This window comes from Manacus candei, unplaced genomic scaffold, assembly GCF_025592945.1.
Source record: "Manacus candei isolate 608988 ecotype Guabito, Panama unplaced genomic scaffold, ASM2559294v1 h1tg000022l, whole genome shotgun sequence".
NCBI classification, from domain to species: Eukaryota; Metazoa; Chordata; class Aves; order Passeriformes; family Pipridae; genus Manacus; species Manacus candei.
In genome coordinates, this window is record NW_026138070.1 from 6021276 (window position 1) to 6047862 (window position 26587).

The 26587-nt window shown below is 49.2% G+C and overlaps 2 protein-coding genes across 3 annotated transcripts; both read right to left on the reverse strand.

The window, feature by feature from the left end:
- Positions 1-10585: 10585 nt before the first annotated feature.
- AURKAIP1 (aurora kinase A interacting protein 1) lies at positions 10586-14016 on the reverse strand. 2 transcript variants are annotated; one of them, XM_051786111.1, is made up of 4 exons: positions 13974-14016; positions 13411-13499; positions 12340-12770; positions 10586-11278 (listed from the first exon to the last, which is right to left on the reverse strand). In XM_051786111.1, the coding sequence occupies exons 2-4, from the start codon at positions 13460-13462 to the stop codon at positions 11171-11173; spliced, it is 591 nt and encodes a 196-aa protein (XP_051642071.1). In that variant the 5' UTR covers positions 13463-13499; positions 13974-14016; the 3' UTR covers positions 10586-11170. The 2 variants fall into 2 exon arrangements, with proteins under 2 accessions (XP_051642071.1, XP_051642070.1); XM_051786110.1 differs by having other exon boundaries at positions 13988-14013.
- A 1571-nt stretch (positions 14017-15587) lies between these two features.
- Positions 15588-25651, reverse strand: LOC127470508 (C-factor-like). The gene is made up of 6 exons (XM_051786109.1): positions 25442-25651; positions 18577-18628; positions 18100-18287; positions 17549-17704; positions 16638-16748; positions 15588-16434 (listed from the first exon to the last, which is right to left on the reverse strand). The coding sequence occupies exons 1-6, from the start codon at positions 25580-25582 to the stop codon at positions 16321-16323; spliced, it is 762 nt and encodes a 253-aa protein (XP_051642069.1). The 5' UTR covers positions 25583-25651; the 3' UTR covers positions 15588-16320.
- Positions 25652-26587: the final 936 nt, after the last annotated feature.

A 26587-nucleotide genomic window follows, 5' to 3' on the forward strand; every position in this document is an offset into this window, starting at 1 on the left:
GAACTTCACCTAGTCCAGGATTCTGTCTGCAGCAGCAGACAGAACCAGATACTTCCAAAGAAATTCCAAGAAACTGGAGCTATTAATATTATTATTATTATTATATAATGTGACCATGAAAAGAGCCTGCTGTTAACTCCAGCAAGTTCTCCCCACTATCCAAAACAGATCCAGAAAACTGCTGGTTTGGTTCTAGGGAAAAATTCTAAAATAACCTTCAGCTAAAAACCCCACAAAATTTCCCTGCAAACTCCAACTCTGGCACTTCTGGGAAGTGGGGAGGTTTGGGGGGAACGAGGCAGAAACAGTCCCTCACTCCACATTCCCACACTCATCACCTGAGCTGTGTCACCACCTCTGTGCCCACAGGTCCAGCCTAATTATGACCCTTTCCAAACCCATCAGCTCGTCTTTGCAAGCCTCAGGAATTCCCACGAGTCCAATTCCACAACCACCCACGTGCAGCAAAGGCTCCTGATCCCCCGTGTCCCCGAGGGGCAAACCTGCTGCCAGGTTCTCAGGTGTCACAGCAGAGCCTGGCCCAGAGCAGCTGAGGTGCTGGGCTGCTGCTGAGCCAGGAATCTCATGGAATAAGGAGCCTTTCCTGCTGTCTCTGTGAGCCCAGGGAGCCAGACCAGGCTCAAATGTGACAGCCCTTCGTCGAGCTGCGTCAGAGCAGAGGCTGGAAATGTTTGGCTGGGAGGCAAAGAGCTGTTCCCAGGGCACAGACAGCAAACCCAGCAAACCCTCTCCTCCCTCGGTTTCTCTCAGCCTCAGTCAGAACCTTCCAGGCTGCAATTCCACGTTGCTTCTCCACCTTTCCCTCTCCTGGCTTTGGCACTGCAGAGGTTACTGCCTGGTCCTTGCAGGGCTGCTGGGAGGGATGCAGATTGCTGTGGTTGCTGCTGTCATGAACTGGATATTTCCTGACTGAGAGGAGCCAAGTCCAGGCTGAACCCACTGAAGTCTCCTAAAGAAAATCGCCCGCTGGAAGGGAAGAGCAACAGCTTCTCTGGGGTCCACAAAGAGAGGAGCAAGGGGACACAGGAGCCTGTTTTGCTGATCTCTCCCTTTTCCTCGCTCTAATTCTGCACAGTTCCTGCTTCCTAGAGCTTTGCTGCTCCAAAGAAGTCCTGGAAGAGCAGCTGTGTCAACATTTTGCCTGGTCAGGAGCTGAATTTTTAAGTAGATTCTCCACAGAGGCTGAGCAGTGCTCCCCAACCCTCCTCCTCCCTCACTCCCAGAGGAGTTTGGGTATCGATTCTCACAACAAGCACCATCCCTTGGCCGCCCACTGCCTCCCAGACAGCTGCCTGCCCTCACCACAAAGCCTGACCAAAGCAAACAACCTCGTCCAGGCGAGGGAAAGGCACCTCCCAGCAGCTCTGCTGTGGTTTTGCAGGCTCTGTACCTGCCACCCTCACCCACAGACCAGCCCAGCAGGAGCAGAAAGGCTCCCAGAGTCGCCCTGATTTCAGAGATGAAATATTAGGGCACGAGAAAATAGGTATTTCCCATCTATTTCACATATGAAACGGGGGGTCTCAGGTGGACAAGCCAAAAGGCAGCACAGGGCTCACAAGATTCAGGTCTGCCAGGAAGTTTCCTCCTCCCCACCTCTTCCATTTTTAACATTTTGGGTTTCAGGCCGCCCTGAAAGATCTCCCAATAAATCTGAGCTGAAGAGCACCAGTCAGAAAAACCGAGCAAGTGTCAGATCAGGAAGAAGGTGTGGTGCCAAGAGGGACCCTCCAGCCTTTATTGCAATTTTGAGGGCCACTAACCCCGGGAAAGCAGGAGTGGAAGTAGTCACTTCCCCCCCACCTTCACAGCTGCAAATACATGTATTAAAAAGGAATGCCAGGATTAATGATCTGTTGACACAAATCACAGTACAAGGCCTTATGGACAGGATTTGTCACCACTCCAGGCTTATTATCAACAACTTCTTCAGATCTTCTGTAAATACAGGACCCACAGTGCTCTGCCATGATGAAAGGAAAGGAGAAAATACCTACCCATGGGAAGAGCAAGGATAATTCCTAGAACTGTGAAGTAGCTTGGGAATAAAGAGTACAAGAGAACAGCTGATTGACAGGTACAGTGGCAAAGGTAGCAAGGATCCCTCAACCCCAAAACCAGGCAGAAATAGAGCTTTGCATGGGAACAGCAAAAGGGAGAAAGGCAGGGGCTCTGCAGGTCAGGGGCAATGTTCACTGACACCATTTATCTTCTAGTTATCTTCATTTATCTTCACTGTGATCAACCTGTAACACCTAGAGGGATAAATACCCACCCACATTCACTCCCCCATCCTAAGAAAGGTCTGGAGTGGGTAGGGGGGCCCTCAGAGCTGCCTGCTGATGGAGGAGAGAGCTGTAACCCAGGACCATGGGAATTACCACAGGGAGTTTTCACTCGGTTGCAAAGCTTTTCTCATCAAACTAAATCTTTCAGCTGCAACGAACCCCACGAGCAAGCCCGAAATAATGCAACTTAGGGCAAGAGCTGTGAACCAAAAGGACAAAACTGAAACCCAACCACAATAACAGGGCTGTGGAGCAGAGCCTGTCATTACTGCAGCGATGTAACAAGCCTTGCACCTCTCAGCCCCAGCATTACCACTGCTGTTCCCCAGCCATGAACACCAAAGCCCCTGATTTGCCTTCTCTGAAGAGCAGGTCCAGAATGACAGGTTGAAGGCCTGGCCAGATGTTTTTCTGCTTTGTTTGACATCACTGGAGTCCACTGTAACCACCAGCCTGAGGTGCAGCTGCGGAGGCAAACACAGGTCTGGTGTGTGAGGAGGGCAGGTCTCTGACACCCTTTGTTCTGGGGGTGTATGAAATGATATCCTGGCAATAATTAATAACACCCCCAGCACAACCAGAGGAAGGTGAAGGCCACAAAAGCTCCCCACAGTGGCAGCCACTGCGAGGGGCCGAGCTGTGCTGTGCCCAAGCACTCCTGAATCACACAGTCATGGAATCACTGAGCTTGGAAAACACTTCCAGGATCATGGAATCCACCCTGTGCCCAATATCCCCCATCCCAGAGCACTGAGGGCCACGGCCAGTCCTTCCTTGGACACCTCCAGGGGTGGGGACTCCAAACCTCCCTGGGCAGCCCCTGCCAAGGCCTGACCACCCTTTCCAGGAAGAAATTCCTCCTGCTGTCCAGCCCAAACCTCCCCTGGCTCAGCTCGAGGCTCCATTTTGAAGCAAAATGAAGTTTCCCAGGAACACTCCATGGTTTTGGGGGCTGTCCTTTCCTCAACTTCTTCCTCTCTTGAATCTCCACCTGGAAAGTTCTATTTCCCTACGTGCCCAAGGCATTGGAGCATAAATTAATTAATGGGACTGTCCAGGTATGCAAGGTATGCAGTGAGCTGGAAAGCTGAGAGGTTTTTGATCTGCTTAACCTGCTGAGCTGTGCAGATTGCCCAGGAGAGACCTGGCCAGGCACAAAATGAGGGGTTAAACTGCAGCATCCCAGCTCTGCAAACTGCTCTGGCTGAAGGGATTAACGTGTTTGTGTGTTCTTCCAGCACTGCTGTCCTCACACCAGGTCACAGCCCTGTCTGCACCCTCTGCCATCAGCACCTCCAAAGCTCTGTGGTTCCTGCAGTCCAGCATCCTTGGATGGCACAATATTTAAACACCCCCTTTGGCTGGGAAGAAGCTCAGCTCCAGATTCCTGGGATTCATCTCGAAACCATTAATAGGAACCAGTTACAAAAACAGAGAAATTGCTCAGGAAACCAACACAGATTACTTTTCTTTTCTTTTTTTTTTTTTTTTTTCCAGACAGAAGCTACCCAAAAAAAACACTGACCAAGGAGAAATGGGAAAACAACAAGCAGCAAAGCAAATCAGGGGTGGAAACAGAGACACAAAGAAGCACCTCACTGACACCCACAAAGCAGGTGTAAATTATAGTTTTCTCTTAATATTTTTTTGGCATGAACCAAAGTGTTTAAAAAGGTAAATCTGGAAAAGTCGGTTCTCTATAAAAATAATTTTCAGTTGAAAAAAAAAAAAAATTAAGTAGCTCCTCTCGATTGTTTTGGTTTAAATGGCTTTAAAAACTAGACAACCTAAAACTAAAGGAAGTGTTTTTCCTGGTTCCCTCACTCAGGTGTGAAGGCTCTCCCTTGGTGGTAGCACACTTGTGTCTGTCCCACACAGCACAGGCAGCTTCTGGGAGGAAAAGTCTGTAGTCTAAACAGACAGGAGCAGGAGGGAGACATGGAACACAAAAGGAAATGACTCACCCAAATCCACAGAGCAGAGCAGTGGCAGGACTGGGAGCAGAGTCCAAAACAGCTGCAGGCCAGGCTGTGGTACCTCAGACAGAACCCTGGATTTTAACTTCACAATGGCCTCTTGCATCCCTGTTGCCTCAGATCTTCCCAATATTCCAATTCCCCGGGGCAAACAGGAGTAATTTCTACCTGCTGCTTCTTTTCAGCACACCACAGTGACATTATCTTTTCTAACTTTTATTTCACTTAAATTATTAAGTGCTTGTCTCCCAGTCTATTCTGAGAGCCAGCAGTGTTATCAACACAAGAGGATTAAAAAAAGAAAAAAGCAGGTATGAGCTCGAAATCACCACATGAACCATGAAGTTCCTGAGGGGATGGAAAAATATGAATTGATATGAATTGAGAAATATGAATAAGATCTGAATTGGAGTTCCCATCAATCAGAACTTCAGGAGTGGCTCTGCATCTGTTAATCTTCCCCTAAGGTTCACAGCAGCAGCCAGAAACTGTGTTTTGCTGGGAAAAAGGGATTTTTTTTTTTCAGGGCCACTTGCAACCGAGTGCCCCCGAACCTTCCAGATCTATACAATGATCCCCCCAAAATTAACTTTAGAATGCCAAGTGCCTGAGACAAAAGGGTGTCCAAGCCATGACACGGGACTGAGTCACTCCCATGTGGTTCTGGAGCATCTTGGCTCCTCCAAATCCACGCTCTAGGAGACAGATCCAACTTGGTCCAACTTGGCAGATGGCAGAGAGAGCTGAAACTCAGGAGGAAATGACTGAGGGATCAAATCACCACTCTGAACTCTGCTCAGCCAGTGTGTTTGTCTCAGGAATTGTGAGAGAAAGCAGCAGCTCCGAGCTGTGACATTCCACCTGGCTGGGACTCGCCCACTTTCTAAATTCCAGGGAAAAGGCAGAGCTGGGTCCCACATTCCAGCAGCTGCAGGGAAGGGGGCCTGCATTTTGCACACTCTTTCATCCCACATCTCAAGATGTGGAGGTTGATAACCCTGCAGAAGGCAGGCAGGTCCTGAGGAAGAGAAGGGAGAAGTAACTGGATCAAGGGCCACCGAAAACCAGTGCCCAGAACTCCTACACCACTGACCAGCATTCCAAACCCATGCCCCTCGAGCAGGCTGGCCAGGAGCACAGCACAACCTCTCACTCCTAGGCAGCACTAGGTCAGGTTTGTCTAACCTGGGAAAAGCCACAAGCACCCAGAGCTGCTTATTTCTGTGAGGGACAGCAAAGCTCTGGGAGTGCTCAGGAGCAGACACACTCAGAGAGCTGCATTTTGTGTCCCCTTCCTGACCACCAGCACCGTGCCCCAAACCACATCTTTTGGTCTCAGTGCACATGGGAACAGTGCTCTGGCACGAGGAGCTTGGGAAGGGAACCTCCATCCCTCACACAAATTGCAGCCCATCCGTTGCACCCGCCCAAAATAATTAAGCAGTGGCATTCTGGGCACACCAGCTTATTTTGAGATCAGAAATGACTGGGAAAGAGTGGAAAAATTAATAGGTTGGCTCTGAGAAGGGTGCTCAAAGGGTGCTCCCTGAGTTCTCTGACTTACCTCAGGTTTGCAGGCCGTTTCATTTAAAGTAAAAATACTTCGGGTGAAAGGAGCTTGCCCTCCATAATGCAATCTAATCCTAATTTAGACACACGAATATGGAGCCTGGCCAGTTTTTGAGGGTAGTCTGTGTGAACAGTGTATTTGCTCAGGATCAGTGCAGGAGAACTCTGGCAACCATCACTAGCTAAAAAAAAACAAACACCCCAGGGTGCTGCTGGCTTTGCCTCCCTTAGAAATCAAATTCCCACTCCACAGGAGAGCAGCCTGATGACACCACATATAGAAATGCATGTCCCTCCATCAGGACAAAGTGGAAATGTTCAGGTGACTTTATCCTGGCAGCCCTGCTCCAGAGGGAGCTGTTCCTGCACTGAAAACCACATGTGGGTATTTTTGTTTCTGCTCCTCAGCTCTATAATTAAACAAACACTCCAGGAGAAGGTGTTGTGCCCAGATATTGTTATTTTCCTCTCACTTTTTTTTTCCACAGCAGTAGGTTTTTGCATAAATTACTCCTGGGAGGAAGCCTTTCCTGCCTGGGCTTTCCCCAAGGGATGATGTTATCAGAAAGCAGGACACTGTTTATCTGCCTTCCATGGCCCACACGAGCCTACAGGATGCCAACAGCAACACCCTCCCACACCAGAGGGACAGGGAACCCTCAGGGGATGCCCACTCAGACCTGGGAAAGCAGCAGGACAGATGCTGCCCAGCTGGAACCCCGAGGGGGTGAGTGGTCAGGGGAGCCCAAGAGGCTCAGCCCAGGGGAGCAGGCACACGTTTTGCCCTCGGGATGTACCTGCTGATGCTGCTGCTGGGCAGGGTCCAGCTGGCTGCCCCTCCAGGGACTGGCTCCCTCCGTGCTGACAGCAGGGAAAACCCCTGGCCAGGGAGGGCTCATGGGCTCTGACTCAGGAGCAGCCAGGCAGTGGGGCTGGTGAGTCACTGCTGCTGCTCACACACACTCCTTTGCTGACTAAAACTCTTTGCAGCCTCTTCTACCTCTTTCTTCTTATCCTTCAACTTTAACCAGTTCCTCACTGGCTCGTGATAAAGCTCAGCCAGAAGCTTCTCACCCTGAACTGCTGATTCCCTTAAACCAAACCTCTCAAATCCCAAGCTGTTGGTTTTTTTACCTGCTGTGGCATTTCTTTGCTCAGGACTCCACGTCTTTGCCTCAACACCAGTCACTTTGCAAGTGGAAGAGGGACTCTGAGGTGCTCCAGCTGCTGAGAGGCTTCCAGGAGTGGTTTTTTTCCAGACCTGGACACACCAAAGGCAATGACAGTCCCTCTGCCTGAGCAGCACCAAGCCTTGATTACTGAACAAGTGAAAAATCTCACTTCAGAACCAGTATTTCACATGATTCTTCTACTTCCAACTAAATTTTAGCCACTTCCATTTAGCCCTGTTTCCATTTCCTAAGGAAACAAGGCACCTACAGTTACGTGGCCCCACTGCCCATCCAACCTCCTCCTTCTTCCCATTATTTTGAACCACAACAGAAAATTTCAGCTGCATTCAAGGGGACAAGTCTCAGATTTATAGCTCTTAGTGCCCAGGCAGGGAGCAAGACTAAAAAAATTCCCTAAATCAGGGAACTGACGCAAAAGTGACGTATCACATGGTTTCCTTAAATTCCCTGGCTCACAGAACTCCTTGTTGCAGTTTTGTCCCTGTGTTTTATAGGGAAAGTCAGGCAAGAATGGATCCTTCCACAAGAAAGCCAGCACACTGTTGTTTGCTCAAAGCCAGCTCAGATGTCTGCAGGAGCTCCAGCTATTGATATTTTATTTATTTATTTAGAAATCAGTAGGAAAAACAAACCCCACTTTTCCAACCCCCAAACGCAGCGCTCCAGGTGAAGGACTGAGTGCTGTTATTTTTGGAAGAGGAACCCATCAGGCTCAGCCCAAATGAACCCAAACCAGGATGTTTTCCCAGTCAGGACAGAAATGCCAACAGCAGAACACGACTGGTGAAAAGAAAAGATGTCATTTTAAGTTATCCACAGGTGCTGTCTGTGAGATCAGCCAGTGGAAACAAGCCTGGTTTGTTTAAATTTGGAACACCTGGAGCAGGGATCAGACCCACTGAAGCAGAGCTGCCTTCAGAATTTGAGAAGGACCCAGAGCTATTAAAGCCAACAAGCACACACCAATATTTTGACAGTTTTTCCTATGAAAGTGTCCCATTTAACACAAGCATGAGCTCACCAGAGTAAAGGTAGCCACTGTTCCTGCTCAGGAATTATTAGGCAATGATAGTCAGGTCCTGTTAATCCCCTAAAAGGTGTTTTGTACACCAGATGCTCATAAGCTTTCCTTGACATGGGCTACTCACTTCTTTTTAAGACTGGTCTTGAGTTTGCTAATGGAAGAAAGAGCAGTTCCCACAGTATAGACATGGAAAGAACTTGGGCTTCCAGTGCCAGAGTTTTGCTGTGCAGAGAAATCCTCTTCTCCCTCTGATATTAAAACAAAAAAATCCAAACCAAAACCAAACAATCAAACAAAAATCAATCAAACACCCTACACACACAGTACAAAAACAAACAAAGAAAAAAAAACCCTGACCCCATACAAAAACAAACAAAGAAAAAAACCCCTGACAACAACAAACAATAAACCCAAACAAACAATAAACCCAAACAGAAATCCAACACTGCTTTGCAGGGCAAGCACAAGAGTCCCAAACAAAAGGAACATCCGTTTGTGCTTTAAACAGGCACCAGTTGCTTTTAACCAAGACCTGCTGGACTTCCCCTTTTTCCATGCCAAACTCCAGAGTTGAACAGAATTCATTTGAAGTGACCCAAAACTACAGGAGATATTACCAAGGAGGTTGTTCCTGTGAATTAAAGCAAAGGCTAAAATCTTTTCCACAGACCTCCAGACCACAAGGGGTTATGGTTAACTTGGGCATGAAGAGGTAAATTAATTGCTAAGATGATGCAATTTATACACACTTCAAATGTTTCTATTTTCCACCCATTTGGGCTTCAATCCTTGTTGCCAAGTGACCAACTTTCCTGTCTTCTTGATCTGCCCTGCAATAAAAAGGGTGCTCCCTTTATAAAAAGGTAATTGAAGTCAATTTTCTACTTCCCATCAGTATCATAAATCCCCTCCTTCTGCATCATTTCTAAAAATCCCTTGTCATTGCAAACACCTCAGCTCTGTGAGCACTAAACAACCACCTAACTCTGCAAAGCACTGGCAGCTGATCCAGGCTTTTCCACCCCTGTGCCAAGCAAGCCTACCTTGGATTGTGTTAACACAATAGTTGGGGAAAAAGCTGCAAGGAAGCAGTTCTTTTGCATTGCTTCCTTTCCCATATACAGCCAGGCCTGATCCTCAGCTGTAAGTTATTCTGCATCCATTTGTGTGGCTGAAAGAACTGTTATTTTATGTCCAGAAGCCTCTAAAACACTTCAAGAACCACACTGATGTAACTGAACACCACGTTTTCTAGAGAAGACTCCTAAAAATGCATTTAATTCTTACCCTACTAGGAAACACAGCAATCCAGGCCAAGGAGACAACCAAAATTTCATTTGCCAGGAAGCATTATTTGCCAGCATTAGAAAGAAATGGGTGCTCCTGCCACATCCAGCCAGCAGCCACTGCCACCACGGCGCTGGGCTCCCACTTTTCCAAAAGGCAGAACACTCTCTGAGCCTGCAATGGGATGGTTTTTGGCTAAAAGAAACAAAATTCAGAACTTTCGGCCCTTCCAAGTCAGCTGACTTCCTCTTTTAGAGCCAAATCACTTCAGCACAATCCTGATCACTGTGAGAAAAACTATTAAACTCCAGTGTTCTCAGCCGAGCTCACTGTCTGATTTGAAGTGCACGCAACCCAAGAATTAAGGGTATAAGCACGAGAGAAAAACTGGGTTTCTATACCAATTTTGAGGACCTTTCCAGACTAATGACTGACACAAAATCACCATCCCACTGGTTATCTCCAATCTCTGGAATAAAGAGTGTAGATTTGTCTCATCAACCTCCTGCTTCCAGCCATTTCCTCTCGGGACAGCAAAATAAGGAGAAGAAAGAGAAATCTTCCAAGTCTTAAATATTTGGGGAATTATAACAGTCAAACCTTTCCTGTTTTGTTTTTTTTTTTTGTTATCACAGCTACACATGCACATACACATTTGCTTGGTGTGCAGATATTTTGGAGAGGAAGAGCAGCTCACAGCAAAGCTCTGTGAACAGGATCTCCTGGACTCGCGCTCCCTCTGCAGAAAACTTCACTGCAGCTTTCATCTGTCTGATCCTGTTCAGCAAAGTGAGGGAGTTTCAAATTGCATCCTGTGCTCAGGAGCATTAAAGCAGAATAAAGGGGAATGCATTTTCAGGGCAGCTTCCCCGGGCACTGCACAGTGACCAGACCAAAGGAGCTGATTTTTCTTCCCTCCTCTCTCAGAGGTCAGTTCACCCCAGGAATGCAGACAGGGAAAAGCTGAATCACACTGAACCACCCAGGACTGCCTCAAACACAAAAACCAAAAGCAGAACCCGAACCAGAGCCCAGATATAAAGCCCTCTGTCAGGGTTTATTTTAGATACCTGTTATTTTTTCACAGCTTTCGTGACTCTTTTCAACCATGCAAAACCAGGTGATTATTACCAGGGTTGTCTCAGGCACAAAAGTTTTTGTAGTTAACGAATAATTAGCTCTGAGCTTTTATTGATACCAAGACCTGGATGTTCTGTGTGACAGGGGTCAATCAAAGAAAACAAAAATAACAGTTTTTTATTAGCACAAAATAGAGCACAAATGTGCCTTTAAGGTTGTCCATGCAATGCCTAAGGCACATGCACACCAAGGCTTCAGATAAAGCTTTTGCAGATACAGACACATCCTATGGAATTCTGATCCAACCCCTATCTCCCCAGAATTCTTAGAAAACACCAGCCTCTCTGAAATAAGGCTATGAGAGAATGCAGTTTTGACCTTTTCCAAATGCTTGTGTCATATATACAATCAAGAAGGATTCTTCCACTGATCCCATCTCCCACAGATGATTGTTCTTATGCTCTAATTAATCAAACAGGAATTCCAGAAATTCAGCTGCAGCCCCAGGACACCTTTGCTCAGACACAGAGCACAGAGCAGCACCAAACCACCACACAAAGAGCTCACACCACTCCTCTGGGGAGGAAAAGCAGATTCCCCTCAGGTCTGTGCTTGGAAAACTCCTTCCTGCTCATTTCATCACGTTCAGAGAAAGGGTAAATGTCATCCAGGTACTGCAATATTTTTTTTTTTAATTACAATTACAGGTCAAAACTCATGACAGGTGGGGTTTTATCGCTTTGAACTCCTCAGGAATATCTTGGGTGTTTGCCAGCCTGCAGGAGGGCCTTTCAAACCAGCCCTTTTCCAGATGCGCTCCAAATCCTTCTCGAATTTTATCTAAAACAGAAAAAAAAAAAAAAAGAAAAAAAAGGTAACACAGCCCAGAAGCAACACCTGAATATTCATTCACAGCCCACATGTCCCAAGGACAATCTGAGTGTAACACACACAAAGGAAACAAAAGCAGCTTGTTTTAAGTGACAAAATATTTAACCTTGCTGCAGAAAGTACAATATTAAACAATAAAATGCACGAGGATCGTGGTAGCATTATTTTAAAAGCCTCGTGCAAGAAGAAGTGAGAAGATGGACAATGAAATGGGAAGAAAATTAAGAGGATTTTCTCATCATTAGGTGTTCAACACTGCCTCCTACAAATCTGAAGACATGGAATTACAATTAACCCCAATTTGCATCCAGGCAAGGTGAGAATTAGCAGAGAATGAACGAAACTATCACAGCAAACCCTACTGAAAGGCAGTGCTGAATGAGAACATCCACAGCTTGAACAGAGGCCCATGTCTTCCCCTAGCCCTCCTATTAATGGAAGAAAAAGGCTTCTCTATAGGATAAAACAACAGGAAGCACCTGAGGATGTTGGCAAGACAGGAGAGAAATTAAGATTAAACCAATCTCCCTGATACAACACAGACACATCTTTCACACAAACACCAAAATTCTTCTTCCATCAGCCACATGTTTTCGTAATTTACTGTCATGGAAGAAAAATTTCACCTATTACCTATCTCACCATCCCAGAATCATTAAGGTTAGAAAAGGTCTTCAAGATCATCAAGTCCACCCTGTGCCCCACCCCCAGCTTGTCCCCCAGCCCAGAGCACTGAGTGCCACATCCAGCTGTTCCATGGACACCTCCAGGGGTGGGGACTCCACCACCTCCCTGGGCAGCCCCTTCCAGTGCCTGACCACCCTTTCCAGGAAGAAATTCCTCCTGATGTCCAACCTGAACCTTCCCTGGCACAGCTCGGGGCTAAACACTGAATTAAGGCTCTCCAAGCTGCTGCTTTAAAACAATCCCACTTAAAAACATCCCCCCACACCCAAACAGGGGCCGTTTCGAGGAGCGGCACCGGGGAATTCCCCCTTCCCTGAGCTCACCTGACGCCTCTTCTTGCGCCCCTCCTTTATCCTCCTGCGGATGAACTTCCTCCTCTTGAGCAGCTTCTTGTACTTGTGGCGGTTCATCTTCCTCCTGCGGATCTTGAGGACGTTCTTGCACTGCACTGTCCCCCCGGGGGCTCCCCCTCCTTCCCCCACGGCGGGCGGGGGGCACTCGGACCCCTGGGGGGGCTCATGGCCCACCTCCTCCTGAGCCCCCTCTGCTTGGGGAAGGGAATATCTCACTGACAGCCAGCTCTCCAAGGGGCTGATGGAGAGTTTCCTGGGAATCAGGATCTCCTCCAGCTCAGGGTCCAGGGTGTGCCACTGCTGGGGCTGGGCCCCGCTCGTGTTGGGGGGCTGGGTGCTGTAGTGGGCGGACGTGGAGCGGCAGCAAAGGAAGGAAGACACAGACCTGGGCAAAAGGTGGCCTTTAGGAGAAAAGAATTTCGTTTAGAAGGCGGAATTTTCATGAGAAAAGCTCTGCCCAGCTCTCAAACCACCAGGCAGCTCTGGCCAGAACACTGTGACAGAGGAAAAGCCTTACAAAACCTGTACTGTCATCACAAAAGCAAGGAAGTCTTTTTAAATTTTAATTACACTGCTATAATGCCATCTGCTAAAAATACACTGTACTTTACTGTGTGAACTGCCCAAGTCACCCAGGTAGAGCAGGGTGGAGGTTCTCCTTTGCTGAGCAGACCTGGTCTAGTGGAAGGTGTCCCTGCCCATGGCAGAGGGTTGGAACTGGTTGATCTTTAAGGTCCCTTCCAACCCAAACCCTTCCCTGATTCCATGAAGTGCAATTTGGAACAGCAAGGAACTGTTTGCTGTGTCAAACCTGTGCTTTGCTAAGGAATCTCCTCTTCGGCTTAGAAGAGGTAAAGTCAGAGCTACTCAATCCTGACATAATAGATCTGAGAGGTAACAGCACTCAGCAACCACTGACTCAACAACAGCCTCCTCACTCCTGGTCATTGCTTCGCGGAAAAGAAATTTCTGAGAGACAAATTACCCCAGGAAAAAAACCCAAATAAATAAACAAATAAGGTCCCACAGCACCAGTTTTACCTGCAATTCTCGAAGCCTTCAGTAACTGGGAACTCAGCTGTGATATTAACATTTTGTTTCACTTTGTTGACCGGCAGAGCCAGCAATGACTGTTAAAATTAAGAACATTTATTTACGGAGGCAAACATGCATTTTACAAAAAACCCTTCTCTATTTAACCCCGACCCCCCCAAAAAGACGGGCTGAGACACCCTAAACACCCTCCTCGTTTTACCACATCAGCCTGCCGGGCTGTGCTGTGGGGGCCAAGCACAGGGGGTAGCTGAGCCGCGGAGGTGATTAATTAATAAAGCTTGGGCTGCTTTAGCTTTAAAAACACGGCAGCCGAGTCTCCCCGGCACAGCGCTGTTCCCCCTTCAGGCCGGGCGGAGCAGCCGCTCGGCCCTAAGGATGGGCCGGAACCGACGGGCTGCCCCCGCTCCCCGCAGCCCTCCCAGCGCTCCCCGCCGCCGCCCCGAGCCCCGGCACGGCCCGCATGGAACCCGCACGGAACCCGCAAGGAACCCACCCGGCCCTCCCTCCTTCCCTCCCTCCCCGGCCCCGCCGCCATCCCCCGCCGTCACCCGCCATCACACACCGGCCCCGCCGCCGCCGGAACTTCCGGAGGCACCGGCGGCGCCCTCTGGGGGTGGCCACGGGACGGCACCGCACGGTCCGAAACGGCCTTTTATGGGCGGTCCCTCACGGCCCTTCGGGGTCCTTCGTGGTCCACCACAGCCCCTCACGGTCCCAGTCTCTGCCCTTCATAATCACGATTCTTCATGGTTACGGTCCCTCACGGGCCTGTCATGGTCCTTCACGGCCCCTCACGGACCTTTACGGTCCCTCATGGTCCTTCACGGTCCTTCATGGCCCCTCACGGCCCCTTACGGTCCTTCACGGGCCCTCATGGCCCTGGTCTTGGCCCTTCATGGTCTCTCGCAGTCTGTCCTGGTCCTTCATGGCCCCTCACGGACCTTTACGGTCCCTCATGGTCCTTCACGGTCCTTCATGGCCCCTCACGGCCCCTTACGGTCCTTCACGGGCCCTCATGGTCCTGGTCTTGGCCCCTCATGGTCTCTCACAGTCCGTCATGGTCCTTCATGGCTCCTCACGGTCCTGGTCTTGGCCCTTCATGATCCCTGATGGTCCCTCATGGTCCCTCAGGGTCCTTCGTGGTCCCTCGTGGTCCCTCATGGTCCCTCAGGGTCCTTCGTGGTCCCTCGTGGTCCCTCATGGTCCCTCACGGTCCTTCACGGTCCCCCACAACCCCTCGCAGTCCTGGTCTCAGTCCTGGTCTCAGTGACCTTGTGGGAGCATCTCAAGCTGAGCCCCCCCCCAGCTCCCTCAGCTTCTCCTGGTGCTCCAGACCCTTCTCCAGCTTTGATCCAAAATAAATCATTCAACCAGTTCAAACCCAGCATGTCCCTCACCCACGGGGTTTGCACAGACACCTCGGTCACACTTGGAAACTCAATGTCTGTGTTGTGTTCACCTGCTGAGTCACAGCTGAAACAGGTCTGAGCACGGAAACGTGGCACAACAAGCCACATCAGGAGGAATTTTGGACATCAGGAGGAGTTTCTTCACAGAAAGGGTTGTTAAACATTGGAAGAGGCTGCCCAAGGAGATGGTGGAGTCCCCATCCCCGGAGGTGTTCAAGGAACGACTGGATGTGGCACTCAGTGCTCTGGTTTAGTTGACGAGGTGGAGATCAGTCAAAGGTTGGACCTGATGTTCTTGGAGGTCTTTTCCAACCTCAATGATCCTGTGATTCCGTTCCAGTGAGACAGTCTATCCCTGTTGCCATGGGGATCATGGAAGGCGGGCAGACACCTCTCCCTTACACACCCTCGTCTGCATCCGTGGGCAGGTCTTGGTGGCTGCTGTCCAGGCACAGCCACACCTGTCTCTCCCTCTTACCTGGCTGTTGTTTGTCTTTTCTTACTTTGGTGCAGGAACCCACCATGTTGGCACAGCATGAAAGTGCCTCATCAGCTGGCATGAGGGAGGGATGGTGAAGCCAATCCCAGACTTCAAAGAACGCTTTGCTTTTATAGCTCCCTCAGCAGCACACAAGGGATTTATTCACCGGCTGCTTTTAGTGTTTCAGACCAGAACAAGGGTCTGTCTTAGTTTTACACCCCACCATGTCAAACTCATCTAGCCTGAAAGGGAACAGCAATGGCTGGAGTTCCTTCTTGCAAGGTAGAAGTGCAGTTCTTTGGTCAGGGAAGAGAAACCAATGAAGAGAAATTAATTAAGGAAGTAGTTCAGTAAACAGACTGGTTTTTTAAACAAGACTTTATTGAAGACACTTCAGAAGTTTATGTACAAAACAACATTCCCACCCCCGTATCAGGATGTTAGTCACCCTCTGGGAACAAAGCAATGCCTGGTATATGCTGTCAACCTGGGGACAGTTTGCCAAGGAATTTACAGAAGTACCAAATTCACGTGGTTTAGAGCTGGGCACTTTCAGCCTTGGCTCAGTTAAGACCGAAGGAAACCAAAGGAGTTCTTTTCTGGAGACGTGTCTCCAGCAGACTGAGCGTCCTGGGATCTGACAGCCTACACTGGCCTTGCTCTGAGGTCAGGTCATTTAACTCTGCAGAGAGCAAGAGGCCCACTTTGGTTTTGGAAGTGAAGAGGAACCAGCCCCTGGATTTAACTCGCAAGTTTTAATCCATTTCAGGTGGTTCCAGGAGATACCCACCACCACCAAGAGCACAGTAGTGTTTGCAGGAAGCATTAGAATAGAGCAGTAGCAATACCGAGTGAGAGAGTCAGCCACTTCATTTTTCAAAGACACCTAGAGAGGCTGGATATCAGACTGGCTACTTCAACTAGTGTGTGAGAAAACCCCAGAGACACAGACATGAGAGGTTAGAGCGTGGCTGACATGCTGTTTCTGTAGTAACCTGTGCACTTCTACCATGGTAGAGTTTCCCCTTGCCAGTCCAGGAAGGAACCATTCTCTTTTTCACCAAGACGGTCCAGAACAGAGAGAATACCTGGGATAGCCTCTTGCACCTGCATGGGAGCCTGGAAAGAATCAAGCTTGGGTTCATTACTGGGAATTTCCTACGGAAGAGAATCAAATGCACTTAAGGAGTTACTAGAATCAAGAGGGATGTATTTTCCTGCTTTACAGTGTGCCTCTGCAGCACATGGAGGTGAACACTGTGCCAGGGGCTCTTGGGATAACAAGGGAGCCCTATTTTCATGTTTTCAGAGATGTCACTTACCATGTTTCCCCCCATGTCTGTCTGGAGCCAGCCTGGATGCAAAGAAATACAGAGAATCCCATCCGATTTCAAGTCTGCAGCAAGACACCTGGTGATCATGTTCAGTGCAGTCTGCGAGAGAGGAAACCATCTATTAGGGGGCTGGTTTATAAACCTCAGGCAAGACCTCAAACCAAGCTAATTGGCACCTCCCTTCCACAATTCTGACAAAGGAAGGGGCAGTAACAAGATCACAGTAACTTATCCAGACTTACTGGGCCTTCATTCTCAGAGACACCTGTTAATAGAAGCATTGTGGAAGCTCTGTAACCACAAGTTGACTGCCCAAAGATGAAACTAAGTTATGATGGAAGATACGGTAGCATTTGAAACGCCTGAGGGGCTGTGAGGAAAATAATGTTGACATAAGGACTGTGTTTTTCTGCAATAATCACTACACAAACCTTCATTTACTTCTGAACAGGGAAAACAAGCATTTAACAGCTTATGAGTAGGTGGTGTAGGAGAAACTCTGTGTCTGATCTTCACTATACGTACAAACTCAGTCTCTGGAGGTGAGAAAACTAAAAATCCCACCTCTCACTAACCAGCATCACCACGTACAGGTCAGCACACCTTTTGCTGAGTTCTGTGCTATCTCTCCTCCACTGGAGAGGAACTCAGCTGACAGCACACACATTTCATGGCATCAGTTCTTCCCTGAATGCCAAATCCCTCTGAATCACAGCAGTGATTTGGGAGCCTGTTCTTCAGAAGTTCACATGCTCTCTCCAGGTGTTTTACAGGTCCCACTTCCACCCACGTGAAGAACAAGCACAGTTTCTGTGTCCATCACCATCCTAAGCTCAGCGTGGTCTCTAACTCCCAGCCTACCCTCAGCCAGGGAGCACAGCCCAGGGGAGCCCACAAACCTTGGCTATCCTGTAGGGGTAGACCTTGAGGAACATCTCATTTGCCTGGACGAGTTGCATGGAGGCAGCGAGAGAGGACATGTTGATAATAGCAGCTCTGTGGCAGCCCATTCCTGTGCTCAGCTGGGCTGCCTTCCTCAGGAGGGGTAAGAACGCCTGGGAAAACAAGAGTTTGCTTTAATTTCATGATTTTGGTTTGATTTAGTTTGTGTAATTTCCCCATTCAAGGCAAGCCAGGCTCTTGAAGAGCACAAAATGGTGATGACTCCTCAGACTTGGTGGCCGTAGGAAACCTTCCTACAGCAGCCAGCTAGAAGTAGCAAAGTCCTTCAGACTCTTCCACCCACCTCCTAACCCCACCTGTCCTCTGAAGGGATCTCACCCCAGATGGATCTAAATGCAGAGAAAGATCCTTGACAAACTGCTGCTCTCCAGACACGCAGTTCAACATCAGAACTGTACCCGTGCAGTTCCAAGGGGAAAAACACTTTGGTTATAAGAGAAAACCCTCTTTAGTACCCCAGATCAAGCACATTCCTCCCAGTTCTTACCTTGGTGACCATCAGCTGGGCAACAGTGTTGGTTTCATAGATGGTGAGCATCGTCTCTGCCGTGACCTCTTCCAAGGAGGCGAGCACGTTGATGCCGGCGTTGTTGATGAGGCAGTTCAGCCCTTTCTCCCCCACGATTTCTTCCACTTCCTTGACCACTTTCTTGATGCTGTTTTCACAGACCACATCTGCACAGAGGAGGCACAGTGAAGAGTGTGGGTCAGAGCCTGCCTGGCACGACACAGCACGTGCCCAAACCAAAGCTAAAGCTGAGTGGGGACATTTAGGCAGCGCACAGGTGACAATACACAGAAGATTTTAGATAGGTTTTGGTTCCCCAGTGTTATCTTAAGGGGGTTTTCAGCTGCTGGAGATCATGTCCAGCTACTGACCACCCAGGAGAGCAGGTTCTTAAGGTGCACTCACCTGAGGAAGTTGAACATATTTCTATGGACAGAAATAAAGCCCTTTACTCACCCAGTTGGAGGAGCTTGACATTGCTGTACTGCTTACTAAGCTGCTGGAGTTCCTAGGAAGAAGAAATGCTTTTGGTTATCTTCTACATATATATATAGAGAGAGAGAAAGAGAGAGAGAGAGAGAGCAAGATCTCCATGGCTATTACATAAAACGTTTTGAGATCTGCACCTCCAGAACTGAAATATTTTCATGACTGGACTGAAGGCATTGATACTACTTCGCTTTCCAACCTGCTGAGCAGCTTTCCTGAGAGCCAGATCAACTGCTCCAAGAAACTGGACTCTTTCCCTGCTTAGTCAGATCCCAGCATGCTGGATTTTTAGTGGGATAGTTCTCAGTGTGTTCAGCTCCAGGGTGTGTTTGCAGGGTAAGCACCAAACAGCAGTTCCACAGCAGCCCCAAGGCTCAGGCAGCATTCCAGTAAAAAGCCAGAAATTCCCCAATTCTGTAAGAAAAGCATCATTCTCCCGAAGCTCAGCTAGTGCTACACATCACTTCAGGGCAACAGGAACGCTCAAATTGGAATTACTGTTTGCAGGAAAAGCAGTTTTCCCATGGAAATTCTGCTTCCCCAGCAGCCTCGTTAGCATCTGTTCTTGTAGCTGAAGGTGAAGCACACATGAAACCAGTTCCATGCAAGAATAACATTCCCTGCTATAATTCAGTCATCTCTTGACTGCCTCTGAGCAGAGATTGGTGTTCCTGGAGAAAATCAGGACTTTGTGGTGTTACGGCTGGACAAAGTGCGTCCAAATTGGATTTATGGGCCCAGCTGGAATACTTAGGTTTCTGTGCCATGCAGCCAAGTGGGAAGCATGGCCAAACATAACAGATGGATTGCATACTCCCAGTCGTGTTCAGGAGACAGCAACCTGGCCAAACATTCCAGCTCCAGCAAATCCCTTTCTTTAGGAGCCCTTTGGGAATGGGGGTCAGGAGGGCTGGTTTTGAAAGAATACTTCTCTGCCACTTGGAGACACTCAGGGACTCGGTGTCCTCTGACAAACTATAATGCATTACAACTTTTATCTCAGCTCATATCCTGCAGGATTCTCTCCAGGCTTGTTTGGGAAATTTGTTCTCCCACTGAGGCCAATCTGCAACTGCAGTTCAGGCTATTAAGAGGAGGGGCAAGGAGAACAAGTCAGAAGCACAAAACCAGAAGACATTCCTTCCCTTGGACAGGGCTTAGTGAGGCAGTTTTCAATAAATTAAAGGCCCAGAACACACTGTCTTGCTTATTGACAGTCCAGGATGAAATAGTTCTGCCATGTCAAGACCTGCAATAATTACGTGGCTTTGGACTGTCACTGGATTTCAGTTTGACAATATCACTTAATTGATAATAAACTCCAGAAGTACTCTGGCTTCTCAGGGTTTGTTCATTTATTTATAGTTCATTTATTTATATGCTTTATTCTCTGACAGAAACAAGCTACTAAGTCCTGCTAAAAGGTCAGAGCTGTTTTGTGTAGCAACAGCAACTGAGAGGCTTCTGAGGTGAGTAAGCAATATTTTCAACTAAGAACTCCAAACACTGTAGCATTAAGCACTCTCCAGAACATAAACAGCATGAAATTACAATCACTGCAGGCAAATTAAGTTTAAAATTCAACGGTTTTTCCAGTTAGTTAATTATTTAGTTAACAAGTGACTCCCACTGCAGTGGTTAAAGTTTCCCAGAAGCAGGTAACCTAGACCTTGGTCCTCAAGAATGTTATAAGCTGATATAAGCTGAAAAATCCAGTTAGGAAAACTAAAAATTGCAGGAAAGCCTATTTTTTCCCCTTCTGTGACTAGAGGAACATGAGGAAAGGAGGACAGAGACAAGCAGGTCCAGCCAACATCTCCCAGCTAAGGCATTTTCAGTTAGTGTGCTGTGACAGCCAACTTAAAAACAAACAAGACAAACAAAACCCAACAAAAAACCCACAACACAAAGCCCTAATTCTGTGTTTAACATAGTAGCTCTAGAACTGCCCTGCACCAGAATAGTCACCCCTGAGAATCAACTCTTAGGGAGTCCAAGAAGAAAATTAAACTCTGATTAGCATCTGTTGTTTCCTGCTTGCTGATTTTTAATTACTATTAACAGTCAGCCTACTCTGATTTAAACAAGATCCTCTGGCACTCAAGGCTCCAGATACAGATTCCTCAGCACACGGGGTATTTATTGCTAGATTTCAACCAGGAATGTTTTGTTGCCTTTGTCATTTTGCAAGATTTACTTTGCCTTCTTTACAAAAGCATTATCCACTCCAGTTACAGCCCTTGGAAAGGATTTGGCTCTGCTGGGCCAGTTGGAAGCAATCAAGCCACACAAACACAGCCTGTGGGCAGCTTTGTCAGGATAAGGGTGCCTGGGTATCCTCCACATCATCCTGCTTGCACTCAGGACAAAGCCAGAGGTGTATCCTCTGTGTTCCTCTGAGACAGATTATATCCTATCCCAGTGTACAGCTTCGAGTGTGTAACAGCTTCCACCAGCACTGCCCAGCCCCACAGTCCTCTCTGACTCAAGAAAAGCCAGACCTTAATGCTGTAGGAAGTGTAAAACACTTCCAGGAAAAAAACCCCAACCAACCAAACAAAACAACAATACTGCAATAAATTAGAAAGACTTCAAGAATGCCCTCTTTGCCTGATATATATTCAGGAATGCCCCCTTTGCCTGATATAACACATCTATCACTGCTCAGCTGCTCTTCCCAGTTGCAAACCACACGGCTAAAACATGGACAAAGGGAAAAAAAAAGAACCTCTGAGCTGCCAGAGCCCTCGAGGAGCAGGAGAGCTCTGTGTCTGCCTGAGGAACAGGCACGGGTAACCCTATCTCCTGCTTCAGAGCAAGGGAAACAGCACATTAAGCCCTGGAAGCTTTCCAGAGCTCTGGAGGGGACCCTTGAGCAGTGAGGAGCTGAACAGTTCCTTGTTCACCTGGGAACTCGCTCGGGCTGCGGGGAGAGCAGGAGGAACGGGGGATGCTCCTGTGCTGAGGTCCCACATCCAGCTCTGGGAACAGATTTCCACCGTGGCCATCTCCTCCTTTCCCCCCCCCCCCCCCCCCCCAGAGCAGAGACTGAAGGGGCTACACCGTTTTTAAGTGCGGCTCTAGACTTTAGGTCAGAGTTTTTCCCCTTTTAGGGGAAAGCAGGATGGAGGAGGAAAGAGTAAAAAAGAAAAGCAGGAGCGTGGGGATAATTACAGCTGTGTCCGTGAGCCCGTGCAGGCTGCGCCGTGCTTTGGTCCATCTGGAGTGCAAAGACAGGACGTCAGGATTATTTTGCAGGAGATTTGTAGCTGCTTCCACTCGCAGCGCTGGAGCAGCCCAAGTGAAGGCAGATTGGAATCCAAGTGTGGCTGGAGGAGTCTCCCGATGGTACTTTTCCAGGAGGGGCAGCGGTTATCTGGATGTGCCTGCGGGCCTGCTGCCTGTTATCGTGTGATCTGCAGCCCATTTGTTAGGCAAATGTTCTGGGGAGGCCACCTAGGAGCTACTCAGCACAAGAACTCGAGTTTTTACAACTTCTGCCAGCACAGACTCACATGCAAAAGCCTGCAGCTGTTCAGCATTATCCCAAGGTTAGGGAGTTACAGGAGATGTGCTGCTTTCCCTGGTAAGCAGAGGAAAGCAAAGTCAGCCTTCCCCAAGCATCTTCCTCAAGTCAGGTCTTGAAGGGCTCTTCTCTGTGTCCAGTGTTTGGAGGACTGCAAAGTGTTCAGTCATCACTGCTGAAACGTTCTTGCCCGAGGTGGACACTGTCTTTGCCAGCAGCTAAGAGTATTTAATCATTTTTCCTCTCAAAACTGGAAGGTAATTTTTAAAAGCCTCTTAATTTAAGCTTTTCCCATCCTTTCCCTCCTCTCTGCATTCTGCAATGGGAAAATGCTCCTCTGCCAAACCAGAGCAGAGCAGAATTTAAAGGAACTGTCCAAAGTTGCTGTTCATCCTCCAAAGCAGGAGAGGAAGTGGGGGACCGTGCACTCATGTTAAGAAGGATTTTTCATGTGGTCACTTATCACAAAGCAAAGTGGGAGGAAACAAAATTAGATTTCAATTGCTGTCAAGAGAAAAAGCAAGCACTGGCACTCAGGTGTGCAGAGAAAGAACTCACTCAACTTTGCAGCCCAGTTTGAATGGTCAACAAGCAGGTCTTAGTTGGGCAAAGCCCATTTCATGTGCCCTAAGCCAAACCTGCTGTGCCAGACTCTGGAGAGCAGGAACCTGAACTCAGGGTGTTCAAGATTTGATGGAAAAGTCAATGAAGGCAAAGGTTTCTCTCTGGGAAAGAAAAAAAAAACCAAACAAAAAAAAACCAAGAGAAAATCACTGAACCTTTGCCTTTCCTACCACAGCAACACTCCAGCAACCCTGCCAGGCTGGATCCAAGCTTGGAGACCACCAGTTGAATTTGTGCTCCCACGAACAAGACTCCCAGTGCTGGAGGCTCCAGCAGGTCCCTGCTCACCCTGTGCCAGCCCCAAGGACCAGCAGCACAGTGCAAACACTCAGGAGGTCACCAGGTTTTGTGCCAACTCCAGGCACTGCAGATGGGGCAGATAACGCTGGTGAAACCACCACAGTACCTTTAGTAAAGATTTCTCTCCCTTGTGGCGTTTCCAAACCCATCTGTTAGAAATCTGCTTTCAGCTGGCTGCAGAGGCTTCTATTGATGTCCTGCCAAAGCACAGCACATGGCCTAGAGGTCCTCACAAAGAACAAAAACCCACCCTGATCCACCAAGGACAAACCTTGCCCCCCTAAAAAACAAAAAGCTTAGGATGCACCCCATGTGTCCTGCAGAATCCCCGCTGGGGTTCCTGGAATGTGGCTCTGGGCCAGCTTCCTGCCTACAGGACACACTGCCAGCAGACTTTCCAGGTTTTACCGCAGGCAAGGAGTGACCCAGACTCTTCCCAGACACCCTGCACTGTCTGAAGGCTGTTTAATCTCCTTGTGCAGCTTTACCAACCTTTTTGCTCGGGAATTTTAGGTACTGACAACGCAAGAAACCCGACGAGCTGCGTTGAGATACGTCCGTGTAATGTTTCCTAGGAAGCCCTTCCTATTGAAGGAACAATTTTGCTTCTCCATGTAATTGATCCCAGACCATTATAGTGAGAAATCACTGCTGAACACAAGGGCCAGTCGGTGAAAAAGAGAAAGAACCTCCCTCAGCAGCGGCTCAAGCAGCTTCAGAACAAACAAGCCGGCAGGGAGATCTCTATCTGACACAGGTCAGATGTCTCCGCTGCTTTCCTGGGCTGCTGCTGCACAGGGGTTGTGCAACCACCAAAGGAAACAGGCTGGGACAGGTGCCAGGTGTGGGAACAGGAGTTAAAAGGGAACAGAATGGCAGTGGATTCCTGCTCAGGAGCTCAGGTGGTGCAGAAGGGGGTGAGGGGGAGCCAACAGGGCTCTGACAGGCAGCCTGTGCACCTGATTTCAGACTGGCAGGGCTGTTTCGCAGCACTTCTGTTCAGAAATATCCTAAGTGTGCTTTTGTGCTGGAGATATTTTTTTATTTTACAAGAAAAAAAAAGGAAATTAAGACTTTTCCCTGCAGTTTCATAAGTAGAGCAGCAGAAGCTCCTGGTGGTCAGGGTGCAGGTGTTACCTGACCAACCCTGCACCACATCCTTGAAGGAGACCCTCAGCACCACATTTTTAAGGTTTTATGTAGCTAAGCAGTAAGCAAAGTGGCTGTGTTTGTTTTATTACTGGCATGGTGTGATCACAGCACGTGTGAAAGGGATCAAATCCACCAGAAGGAGCAGGTTCTGTTCACCTCTGCCTGTGCCAGGGAATTCTCTTTTCCCTTGAAACAGGGCAGATGCAGAAACAGGGCTTTGGGTATCAATTCTCCTACCAAATGCCTGTGGCATCACAGAGGGGTTTGAGACAGTCACAGAGCCAAGAGCTCAGATTCCTGCAGCTCTGGAGCACCTGTGCATATGACCGTGCTGCCCTAAATTCACCTTACTGAGGAGAGTCAAGATGAGATGCATCACTAGAGGCCACAAAGTGACTGAAAACCCTCATCATTTTGCCTCCCAAATTTGTCTGACAGTCATTTATAGCAGCTGAGGGATGGGGAAGGAGTCCCAGCACCCTGTAGCAGCAGGGACGTGGGCTGCAAGGGAACAGGGCTGCAAGTGGACGCACCAGCAGCAGGTAAGAAAAGCTGCTGTTTTCGGCAGAAAGTGCTGGGCCCTGCCCGGCCGAGGGGGGCACTGAGAGGAGTGTGGAGTTCACGGAGTGTCGAATTCATCATTCATTCGCGCTTCCTCGCTGTTGCAAGTGCAGCGGAGAAAGAGAGGAGGCAGACGGGGCACAGCCCCTTCTGGGGACACAGACGCACCGCGTGGAGAGACAAGGAAAGCTGTGACGGGTCTCACTGGGAATGTTTCTGAGGGATGCGCTGCCCCTGCAGGGCTCCAGCTCCGTGCAAAACGGACAGACAGACTTATCTCCCGCTGCAAATCCAGCGAGAAACTCGGGGACAAGAGGAGCGGGGCAGCAGGAGCGCTGGAGATGCTCGGGGGCTGCGGAGTGTCCCGCTCGCTCTGCTCCTCCCGGGAACGCTCCCGAGCGGCGATATCCCCCTGCTCCAGCCTCGGAGACCTCCTCGCCACCGGCTCCATCCGCGCCGGCCTCTGCCCCGGGCAGGAGCTCAGCCCCCGGCTCCATCCCATCCTCTCTCCCTCCCATTCCCAGCTCCATCCAATTCCACCCCGGGCACTCGCTGCCGGCGCTCGGGCGCGGAGATGCTCGAGATGTTCCGCGCTTCCCAAAGTGCCTTCTCCTCGCCTCCGCCCCCGTTACCCGCCCCCGGGACCCTCTGCGCCCCCGGCCCGGTTACCTGCGCCTTCTCGGGGTCCCGGCAGGTCGCCAGGACGAAGTCTGGGGAGGGGGTGGCGGCCGCGAGCCCCCGCACCAGCCCCAGCCCGATGCCGCGGCTGCAGCCGGTGATGAGCACGGAGCGGCAGCGCGGCTGGGCCATGGCTGGCTCGGCTCGGCCCGGCTGGTCCCGGCTCAGCTGGTCCCGGCTCGGCTGGTCCCGGCTCGGTTCTCACCCACACGCGGTTCTCAACCTGCGCGATGCGAAGCCGTCCCGGTCCCGCCCCCGCCCGGCGCCTCCCCCGGGGTAGGGAAGGAACGGGCTCGGACTGAGGAAGGTGGATCTGCTCTTCCCCCTCTCACAAAGCCCCGAGCCCATCTCGCTCCCAAGCCCCGCTCCACAAACTCCCGCGGGGAACAAAGAGAGCCCTGACCACAGCCTGCCCTGCCTTTGCTAATCCTCACACATATTCCCCACAGGGCTTGCGTGTGCCATCCCACATCAACAACCTACTCCTGATCCACACACTCATACAGAATCTGGTATGTGCAGGGATAGAGGCTTTAATTACATCTGCTGGCACAATATTGTATTTTCTTTATTAAAAGCTCACTGAGCTCTTAAAATATTAACTCCATCCCGACAGAGGTCAGGGACAGCCTCTCCCCTCAGACTTGGGAGACAAAACCACAAAGAGGTTTTGCAATTTGTTAAAATTCTGTGGAAAAGCCTCAAACATTTGCTGGGTGTGCCCCGTTTCCCATTTTTTGATTTATTTCTAAGAAACTGCAGTAGCTCCAAAAATGTACAGGATGTACTTCAAAGATCTGGAAGTGTCCGAAGGTTCAATGTTCCTGTCACACTCCCAGGGTGAGAGGAGGGTGACAGGACACTTCCACACAGCTCCTCAGACACACCAAGTGTTGGCTCAGCCTGGATTCCAGGTCCCCAAAGTTGGTGGGAAAAGCTCATCCCTGTGCACACACTGGAGGTGGCAGAAGCCAGCAAGAAAGGCTGCCCTGGGTACTTAAACCTGCTTTTCTTCCCAATAAAGCTCCTTTCCAGCCACCTCTGTCTCACAAACACTCAACACTCTTCTTTTCCAGGTGCTTTAATCCATTACCTTCCTTCCCAGGTGTGCATTTCACAACTCCCTGTGTGACAACA